At 43.2% G+C, this 11421-nt stretch overlaps 1 protein-coding gene across 1 annotated transcript in view; it reads left to right on the top strand.

The window, feature by feature from the left end:
- Nucleotides 1-293: 293 nt before the first annotated feature.
- The window catches only part of LOC309548258 (protein turtle homolog B-like), a gene marked incomplete at both ends in the record, with an annotated part of 70072 nt that continues 58944 nt past the window's right edge, over nt 294-11421 (top strand). Inside the window, 4 exons of the mRNA XM_082248207.1 lie at nt 294-385; nt 575-612; nt 5634-5930; nt 9838-10125. Coding sequence (XP_082104333.1) covers nt 294-385; nt 575-612; nt 5634-5930; nt 9838-10125 — 715 coding nt within the window. The remainder of the gene's footprint in view (nt 386-574; nt 613-5633; nt 5931-9837; nt 10126-11421) is intronic.

Genomic DNA, 11421 nt, shown 5'->3' with positions numbered 1-11421 from the left:
GCTATTGATCTCTGTAAACAACAAGCCTATTTCAACAGGAGGATGAGAAAAACTGGTAAACATGAAACATAAAGCATACAAATAAAATGTCTAGTTAAAAAAAAAAAAAAAAAGAAACTACTATGCATTCTCTTTAATTCTTACTAGCTCTGAGTCTGAACGAAAAGCCCCCATCTTATAGACAAACAGGCCTCACTGCCTATGACTAAAGAGGAAGTTTGGAAGTGTTTTTACTATGTTATATGGATAACTTCCACTTACTGAAGTCTACTTGTGGTTATACCTTTATCGTAATGTTCCAAGCCCTCCACTTCCTGACCTCAGTGCTCATTTCCCTCTACAGCTCTACTCAGCAATCATCAGATCAGCAGCAACCAAGAGCCAGGTGAGTGCACATCTGTATGACAGACAGACAGACAGACAGACAGACAGACAGATAGATAGATAGATAGATAGATAGATAGATAGATAGATAGATAGATAGATAGATAGATAGATAGATAGATAGATAGATATTGTATGTTATCTACCACTATCTCTAGTTCTGCACTCATTGTGTTTCTCTCACCAGCAGGATGATTGTGCCGTGGGTCATCGCTCTGATTGCTTGGGGTAAGTCTCTTATTGTAACCCTTCATTATATAAATGTATATAAAATGGCATAACTCTGAGACATAATAAATACAGATTGATGGTAATTTTTAGACAACACTTTTAGTTGGCGGTTTACTTTTCCTCCTACTTTACCATGATACTGTTATGATTGTAATTTATTACTGTAGCAAGATTCCCAGCCGTTTTGCTGGATATGGGTTGGGTCCCCCTGGGTTACCGCTAGCAACAACAGCACATTTAACTCCTTTACGACAGGCAGCCACTCCTGGGCGAATCAACGTAGCTCTATGTCGCTCACTCCGGGGGCGAGCATGCCCCCGGTTCCCGCGATGGTCTGATTCGGTACAAAACCGATCAGTCATCAGATCCAGGCCAATGATTTTTGGCCTGGACCTGGTGATCGGTTCTGACCTATGACAGACCGAGCTGTGCCTGTGTAAACACAGGCACAGGTAAAGGTCCTCTCTTCTCTCCCAGAATTTGGATTCCAGCATGAGAGAAGAGAGGATCAACTGTAAGTACACCCTACAGCACACTTACACACACCTAGATAGGCACATTTAACCCCCGATCACCCCTCCCCCCCAGTTAACCCCAACACCCCCTGTCACACTGCACACTATATACAGCATATAGCAGTTTTCTGTATTTCTGAAATAGTATGCCTTGTGACTTGATTTAGCACTAGCGACCGTTAGTTTTAGGCTTAGGGTACCCGCCATCTCCCCCAATAAAGATTTAACCCCCTGATCACCCCCAGTTAACCCCTACACTCCCTGACACATTGCACACTATATACAGGTATATAGCGGTTTTCTGTATTTCTGTAATAGTGTGCCTTGTGACTTCATTTAGCGCTAGCGAGTTAGTTTCTGTCCCAAGTAGGTTTAGGGTACCCGCCACCCCCCCCCCCCCCCCCATGAAGAGTTAACCCCCTGATCACCCCCAGTTAACCCTTTCACAGTGCACACTATATACAGTATATAGCGTTTTTCTGTATTTCTGTAATAGTGTGCCTTGTCACTTCATTTAGTGCTAGTGACTGTTAGTTTCTGTCCCAAATAGGCTTAGGGTATCCGCCATCCCCCCCAATAAATATTTAACCCTCTGATCACCCCCAGTTAACCGCTTCATTGCCCGGTCACAGTGTCACTTTTATAGTGTACAGTTTTTTTTCTGATCACTACATTAGTGTCACAGGTGACATTAGTTAGCGTTAACGCTAGTTAGTGTCAACCTAGGACAGCGCAGATCCCCGCCGCATAGTTAGAAATATTAGTTAACCCTTTGATTGCCAGTAACACACACACACCAAACACCTTTATTACTAGTATAGTATCTGAACGGATCAATATCTTTGATCTGATCAGAACTATACTAGCGTCCCCAATAGTTTAGGGTTCCCAAAATGCAGCGTTAGCAGGATTGGTCACGACACCTGCCAGCACCTGCATTTAGCCCCTCCGCCCAGCCCACCCCACCCCACCCAGGCAAGTGCAGTAATCAATAGATTACTGTCACTTCCAAAAACACAACACACAAAACCACAGCGTTAGCAGAGTCAGGCCTGATCTCTGCTAGCACTAGCAGTTTTTTTTTTGCAGCGGTTGAAATAGTCCTCGACAACCAGGTGCTTTTTTACCTGTGAGTCGCAATAGGTACCTGTAAATTTAGTTACCAGTAACAAAAATAATAGCAAAAGGAGCTACGCTTGTAGGGAAGTAGGGAAGAAATCAGGCGGTATTAGGCTTAAAAAATTAATTACTTTATTGACAGAAGTATAAAAATTGACACATGTATCGGCAAATAGTCACAACAAGGACATACAAACAATAAATAAAATACCCCAGGTGGTGTACCAGGTTAATGAAAAATAGCGGGCTAGTTATCTGACACTAATAAACATATGAACAACCATACTTAGCTGATAAGGCTGGTGTTAGAACATTGTGCCGGTACTGCCTGAAAGCTCAGGACAAGCTGACTGCAATTTTGCCAGGTTATCTCATCCAGGGCTTATGCGGGCTTTTGCCTCCACAAATTTACAGCAATTGCTCCTCCATAGGAGGCTTCATGACACCTTGCTTGTGCCAGGAGGATCGGAGCAGTGGCGTCCGGTGCGTTGGGGGTGCAGGGGCCCCGCCCACCCTATCCATGCGTTCGGCCCCCTAATCTACATGCGGGGCTCCGGACGCATGGAGTTCAATGGGGTTTTTTTTTTTTTTTTCTTCTGAAGCACGTGATTAGAGCCAGTGGCTCTAATAGGCTTCAGAAAAGGGTGGACCCGGGGCGCAGAGCAGTGCGCCCTGAGCCCACCTATTGTGTGACAATAGCGAATGAATATTGATGGGGGCACACTGTGGCCACTCTGCATTGATGGTGAATAAACAATTTACTGCTCTTTTGGAGTATCGAAGTAGAATCAAAGTATTCAAACAAAAATCAGAAATGACACAATAATGACAAAAGAGAAAAGATCCTGAGTTCCCAACCAAGGATTTATGCCTTATAGATCAGCACTCAGGATCTAGAAAACCAGCCACACATTTATACACAAACAAATGTGTATGTATGCTAAGAGGATGGTGTTCCGCAACAGAAAAACAATGCTTTAACTAACAAATGTGGTTAGAGAGTGACTACAGATTAAGTTACTATACTCAGTGACTTAAATGCAAACAGTGTACTGCCTTAACCTTAACTAGCAGAGTGCACTCTGTATGCTAACGGGGGCCCCTTTAAGATGAATTGCAAGCGTCTCTTGGAGAGTGAGGCCTCGCTTATCTTCACCGGCAAGGAATCCCACAATCCAAAGAAAGTATTTGTAATCCAACAAAAGAAAGGAGGTTGAACTATGTTCCCCAATGCAATAGCAGTTGTAAATACACAGAGAGGCAAATGCAGTTTAGCCTATGCGTCACAACAGATTAACCACATGGCACTATATTTGTATCTGCACTGTCCAGTGGTTTGACTGAGTGTCAGAATGGCCTTATAAACGTACTCAATCTGTTTGCCCTTCCCAGAATCAGTCTAGATCTGTAATCTAGTAGAAATGTAGATACTGGATGTCTCTCACCCAAACCGGGAGATCCGTTTCCCTCTGCGACCAGGCTCCGCTCTCAACAGCGTCTCCGTCTGCCTGTCAGCAACCTTCCGCTCGGCCATGCCACCAAGACTCCTCCGCACACACACCGCCGGCTTCACTCCAGTGTCTACCACTAGGCCTCGGCCTCAGTTCCTGCGATCCGCAGCAGCTCTTCCCCTTCTTTCCAGTGTGCTGTCCTCGAGGCAAGAGAGCGAAGCCAAGTCCCGCCTCCCTTTATATAACCACTCCCAGCAAGCTCTGCGCATCCTGTTGCTCCCTGGGAGATAGGTCCCTCTGTCTCAGCAGTCTATGATCCTGGCTCCTCCCGGACTATATCTCCCATAATGCAAAAGTAACTGTCTTGCAGAACTTTAATAATAATAACAATGTGAACAATACCAGCCGTGCGACCCGGCTACATCCTCCCCCCACTTGAACATCTTTGGTCCTCCAAAGATAAGGAGGTTCTTCTCCAAGAAAGGTAAATGTTGACCCATAATAAAGTCTTAGTCAACCATCTAAAACAGCACTCATTACAACTGGAACTGACTAATAAAATCGCTATCTAGTAATTTACTACAGTATATACACCACCAAATAAATCTGGGTCACTCTCACAAAAGGCTAGCAAGAAATCAGCAACCAACCTAATGCAATAATGCAAAAGTCACTGTTTTGCAGAACTTTAATAATAATAACAATGTGAACAATACCAGCCGTGTGACCCAGCTACACATACAACATGTGTTGTGTCTCGAATCTTAGGTCTAAATGACCTGTCAGCAAAATAGGGGATATATATGTGCGTCAGCACAACCATGGGTGCCTCCCAGCGTCACGTGGATTGCTAATTGGAAGATGGAGCCACAGCACACAGCGGGGCATCGGACAAGCCTCGAAGTTTCAGATGCTGAAGATGCTTCAGCCAATGAAGATCTGCAGGAGATCGCTGACTCTAGTCACTGACTTCAGGAGTGTCACAATTATTTTTGTTATTTTTTAATGTTTTTTTTCTTTTTTAGCTACAGAGTCACTTTAATGGCTAGGTGGAAGACTAGGTTTATGTTGTGCGTTAACATTGCTAATATTGAAATTGTAATTGAGTAATTAGGTAGTGGAGGACTCTGTAGTAATAATACAATGCCACTATCCCCATTTAAATGGATACATTGGAAAAAAGGTCCCCACGTCTCTCCAAATAGAAGAAATAGTGAAAAAAACATTATACAGTTTATTAATACAAGAATCATTAAAACATGTATATCATCAAAACATATTGAATAATGCATCAAACATGTATTATGACCATCCCATGCTGAAAATGCATAGACTAATACATATGGATCTGGATCAACGCGTTTCATACAAATTAAGGGCTTCTTCAGGATCCACATTTCAAATTTTGGTAAGCTCAAATGCAGATCACCAAAAAATGTGACCTATTCACTGCGGGAGAGTATATGTTCACAAACATGTAAATTCTCCTTAAAACCAAATGAAAGTTAGCCAGTGGCTGACCACCATCATTTAGATCTAATTATAGAAGAACGTTTCTACCAAAAACAGTGGGGTGAGATAGAGGGGAGGATTAGCATGCAGGAACAAATCAAAGTGTGTAACAATAATGCCAGGGATCCAAATAACTGGACCAAATAGGAAAAAAATATCCCAGGTTCCAGTGGGACCAGAGAGGAGCAATCCACCACCGTGATAGTCAGACCAATACCACTCTAATTACATTAAAATTGTAATGTTTGTTCTAAACTCCAGTTTCAAAAACTTTGGAGGCCAGAGATGGCCATCTTTATATAAGGGCGGTCGATAATAAAAAAAATATATATCTCTCATGCTGTGGAGTTCTTATTTTGTACTTTCTACGATTCTTTCATTTATACATTTTTTGTCAACATTTACCTTATTTATTTTATAGTCTTTGGTGGAGCAGCAATGGGGCAGGAAAACCGCAGACCATCGGTCCTACTTCCTCTGCGGGGCAAGTTTGAAATGCCCCCATCTAAGGTGGAATGGAAGAAAGAGGGGAAGTTACTGGCTAGCATAAACAGGGGGCGCTGTGACTACGGTTGTGGTGAGAAGTCCCGGCTCTTCTCCAATGGGAGCTTGTGGTTGAGTCATGGTGGGAAGGAAGAGGAAGGAAGATACTCAGTGGTGGTGTATAATGCAGCTGGCATTGTCATACACAAGGTGGACATCACGCTATGGATTATAGGTAAGTAGTGTGACAGATCTCGGTATAAATAGAATGTTGGGGGTAGGGCGCACAGTCTAACACAACTTTATAACCCTACCAGTAACTGTGACCTTAAAATCGAACTTAAGACAAGTAAAAGGCACAAATTACTTCAGTTCTGCATTCAATAATATATTGGTAAATGTATTTATAAATGCAATCAATGTAAGTCTCTGAATTTGACTTGATATCAGCACCTTGCAGCCCCTGTACAGTGTGCAGAGGTGCAGGGGCCAGGAATAAGTAATGCACAGAGTGCAAGGGTCAGGAGTAGGTAATGTAGAGAGTGCAGGGGTCAGGAATAAATAATGTAGAGAGTGCAGGGGTCAGGAATAGGTAATGTACAGAGTACATTGGTCAGGAAAAGGTAGTGTACATAGTGTAGGGGTCAGGGAATAGACAATGCACAGAGTGCAGGGGTCAGGAAGAGGTAATGTGCAGAGTGCAGGAGTCAGGAAAAGGTAATTTGCAGAGTGCAGGGGTCAGGAATAGGCAATGGACAGAGTGCAGGGGTCAGGAATAAATAAGGTACAGAGTGCAGGGGACAGGAAAAGGTCATGTAAAGATTGCAGGGGTCTGGAAAAGGTAATGTACAGAGTGCAGGGGTCAGGAATAGGTAATGTACAGAGTGCAGGGGTCAGGAATAGGTAATGTACAGAGTGCAGGGGTCAGGAATAAGTAATGTACAGAGAGCAGGGGTCAGGAATAGGTAATGTACCACTCCTTTAGGAACACTGTGTTTGTATTGTACTATATATCGTTTCAATTTCATGTATGAGCCTTTTTTTTGTTATATGGCCAAACCTGTTTATGCTATTTTGTATTATGTGTTATTGAGGAATTTAGTGATATAAGACATACAATTATGTTTCAGTCTTTAAAATAAAAACTTTTAGAAATAACATTTTTAACTATATAATTTATTGTTACCCTTAAAGTCCCACAACACACTATGGGGGTTCCTTTTTGAAATGTACAGAGTGTAGGGGTCAGGAATAGGTAATATACAGAGTGCAAGGGTCAGTAATAGGTAATGTACAGAGTGCAGGGGTCAGGAATAGGTAATGTACAGAGTGCAGGGGTCAGGAATAGGTAATGTACAGAGTGCAGGGGTCAGGAATAGGTAATGTACAGAGTGCAGGGGTCAGGAATAGGTAATGTACAGAGTGCAGGGGTCAGGAATAAGTAATGTACAGAGTACAGGAGTCAGGAAAAGGTAATGGACAGAGTGCAGTGGTCAGGAATAAACAACGTACAGAGTGCAGGGGATAGAAAAGGTAATGTACAGAGTGCAGGGGTTAGGAAATGGTAATGTGCAAAGTACAGGGTTCAGGAATAGGTAATGTACAGAGTGTGTGGTGCAAAGTACATATAACCATGCATTAGCGCACATCCTTTCCATGGTGGTCTGTTTTGTGGATGCTTCTTCCTTTATGGTCTGTTTATAACAGGTTCTAATATAGTTTTACATACAGTACATTCTGGACTTGTTTTGGTGAATCTCCCTGCGTACCTCTGCTGGGCGGCCTGTCCCATCTTCAGCTCCCTGACAGAACATGCCTGGTGGTGCCTCTCCATGGCACTTGCCAATTGGTAAACTGCTGGTTCCTGTTACATTTTAGACTCATCCATGGTGTATATACTTGGACTTTATTGTCTCATGAAGCAGTGAACTTTGCTTCATGAAAAGCGTTGAGATTAATATCAGTACTTGTTTACTTGTTTGTTGGGAAAGTTTTGTCTTTATATGGATCATACACCGATGTTTATAGTTTTTATCTTAGCAATGCATGGTTATGTGTACTGTACAGGAAATTTGTACATCCTGTATATTATTGTATTCTATTTTGTATGTATTGCACATTGCATATTACTCGTTGTGCACACAGCACTAGTAATGTTTTCATTACATGTTTGCATTCTTTCAAGTCCTGATTAGAATTAGCCTACCTAAGTTACGCCCCTCGTTACCATAAAAGTACAATTGTAAAAATAATGTGATACCTACATAATCATGTGTATAAAAGCCTTCAATTGCGTCAAATAAACCGGAACAGATATTTTGAAAAGATGCGGAGTGTATCTTTTTGTGTCTGTTGCCTACTGCAGTAGTTATAAATGTGGAACCACTAATCAGTATGAGGATAGGAGTTGTCTATCTATAAAATATCCAGAACAGTACTATGCACCTTGCTTTTAACCTTGATATGGAATAAAAGATGTATATTTTCTGTAATGTGGTATTATTATTTTGGGCGCAACTCTAAAAAGCCCCGCGGGCACTTTTTATAGTTATACACATTTCTTGTTTTTAGGGAGTTCGGCATTTCTTATTTTATAGCGAGTGTCCAGGAAGTCTGGTAGTAAAGAAGCCTTTACTGCACCAATGCCACAAAAAAGCCCAGTTACAATATGCCCAGCAACACCTTGACATGCCTCACCGGGCTTTTTTGTGGCATTGGTGCAGTAAAGACTTCTTTCTGGCAACTCGACCATGCACATCATTTTTGTTCAAGTATCACCATATTGTGCTCCTTAAAAACAACCACGCCGTCTTTTTCCAGAGCAGCCTGTAGTTCTCCTGAGGTTACCTGTGTGTTTTTCTTTGTATCCTGAACAAATCCTCTGGCAGTTGTGGCTGCAATCCTTCTTGATCTACCTGACCTTGGCTTGGTATCAAGAGATCCCCGAATTTTCCATGTCTTAATAAGTGATTGAATAGTACTGACTGGCAAATTTGGTCTTTGGATATTTTTTAATATCCTTTTCTATCTTTATAAAGTTTGATTACCTTGTACGCAGGTCTTTTGACAGTTCTCTTCTGTTCTCCATGACTGTAGACTCTATTAGTGTATAAATAGTCAATGAGTTTCTCTAACAAACTCATTGACTATTTATACACTAATTGCAATTTAAGAAGCCACAGGTGTGGAAAATTAACCTTTAATTGCCATCTTAACCTGTATGTGTCACCTAGTATGTCCGTAGCAAGGCCAAACATTCCAGGGGATGTACACTTCTGATCAGGACTACTTGGGTGATTTCTGTAATCATTATAATTTAAAAAGGAGATGTGATAATAAATGGCTTTATATCATGTTTATCCTTAAATAAAGACAGTTTAGTTTTTTGGCATGATCAGCAGTGGCGGCTGGTGCTCCATGGGCCGGGGGGGGGGGGGGGGGTGTCGCAGACGGACCACATTATACCCCCCCCCGGACCACACCAGCTCGCACACCACACCCCCCCCCAACCTCCCGTCGCCAGCTCACTCGCCCTGAACTGACGTGGAGGGCAGGCAGCGGCGGTGGCATCCCCTGCGTCTCCTTCCTCCTCCTTAGCCAATAGCATGACCTCTCCTTTCGGCCAATCGGGAAATGGGTCTCAGGACCCGCTTCCTGATTGGCTGGGAGGAGAATCAGCGTGATAATAGCGAATATTCATTCACTATTGTCACACAACTGGGTGGGCTCAGGGCGCAGTGCTCTGCGCCCGAGCCCCCACCCTTTTTTGAAGCCTATTAGAGCCTCTGGCTCTAATCACGTGTTTAAAAAAAAAAAAAAAAAAACTGGAATCCATGCGCCCTGCATGTAGATTAGGGGGCCGAACACATGGATGGGGGGGTGGCGCCCCTGCGCCCCCAATGGACGGGTCGCCACTGATCATCAGGATCAGCTTGATTTCTGTTTATTTGGATAGAAAACATTCATGTCTTTCAGCTGATTCTGTGCATTCTAATGTAGTCTTTTTTTAAAAATTGTATGTAATTAGGACTTATACAGTCTGATGAGGCTCCTGGGTCCTGTAGACTCAATGACTACTGAAGAACCACTTTGGTAATGTGCTACACTGATCAGAAAGGTTGTCTCACTCTTTGCCCCAATAGAGATCCCTGCAGAGCAAGTGCTGTGGCCAGAGAACACCTCAGTCCTGCTGCCTCTGGATTTGGAGTCCCAACCTATCCAGGTGAATTGGAGAAAAGATGAGAAGCCACTTGGGGAGGTCTACAGGGGTGTCTGCGTCTCTGGCTGCAATGAGAAAAAAAGCATACTCCTTAATGGCAGCTTCCTCCTGAGACATGTCCAGAGAGAGGACGAGGGGAGATACTCTGCAGAGGTGTATGATGACTATAACAGCCTGATCCACCAGACTGAGATCCTCCTGTACTTTTATGGTAAGAGAACATTTTGGGTGTGGTTTACAATGAAATTTGCAGGGCTTTTTTTTTTTCAGGGCGAACATGGAGGAACACAGTTACGGCACCTCCAGCATTGAATGTATGTAATGGCTATGGGATTTCATTGCAGGGGGATCTATTGTTGCTGGTGGGGATCTGTTGTTTTTGGGAGGGACTTATGTTGCTGGGGAGGGTGGCCAATTATTGCTGGGAGTGATCTACTGTTGAGGGAGGGGTCTATTAATGTAGATCTATAGGCAAAACTTTTTTTTTCCATTTTGGATAGAGCACGGGAGGGTTTTAACCCTTGTCAGATTTTTTTTTTTTTTTTTTTTTCACCATTTGCATCCCATTGCGAACATTTACCTTCACTTCGTGTCCCATAGCCAAACAGGAAGTGAGAGGAAATCCCTGAAAATTAGGGGAATTCCTTGGGGACCCCCAGGTTACCAGAGCCAGTGTCCCCATTGGAAGAATGCCCATCTATTACTTTTCTGGGGACAACCCAAAATGTGGGGTTTTCTTTTACTTTCAGTTTCAATGATAATTATAAGCAGGACAAATAGAGAGGGTGAATCTCCTTAACGGGGGCACAGACAGCAGTAAAAACTGACAGGGGTTCTAATCCACCTCCACTCTATCCAAAACTAAAAAAAAAAAAGTTTTTCCCTTAGTTATACTTTAATGATGGCTGCTGAGGAATCTATTGTTGCTCGTTGGGGTCTGCTAACACCTGCCTGGCATCCGATCCAACAAGATCCGCTGAAAACAGACAGAAGGTGATACGTTCGCCATCCGTCCAGCAGGTCTGTTTTCATCTGATCGCCCCATAGAAGAGAGCGGGACTCTGACAAGTTCGTCTCTGCACAGTGAGCAAATTCGGACCTGCCATCCAAACGGATCTTCCCCATGTAAAATGGGCCTAGAAGTGAAACCAGGGGTGGATCCAAGGAACGGTGCTTGGAGGTGGGAGGTGGGTGGAGACAAGGGGTGACTCGGAAAGAGGGAGTACCTGTACCTATTCTCTGAGGGAGTACCTGCACCTATTCTCTGAGAAAAAAAAGATCTGGACATTAGTACGTTGTTTCGGTCCACTAGACCATGTAGGTAGTATATGGTATGCATGACTGTTCCGAATAGACATGAAAAGGTGACAGGTCCTCTTTATATGGAGACAGGTGGATGTAGAAATGGGAGTCTGCCCCTAAGTTACTGGCAGTGGAAAGCTCAATCAGAGTAGCTTGTGTCTGTGTGGGTTTTCCATTCCTGTCTACCTCCTCCTCTCCCTTCATT

Source organism: Pelophylax lessonae (genome assembly GCF_965119305.1).
Source record: "Pelophylax lessonae genome assembly, chromosome: 2".
NCBI classification, from domain to species: Eukaryota; Metazoa; Chordata; class Amphibia; order Anura; family Ranidae; genus Pelophylax; species Pelophylax lessonae.
Note: the sequence above shows the minus strand (reverse complement) of the source record. Positions and strands in the feature narration are given on the sequence as shown.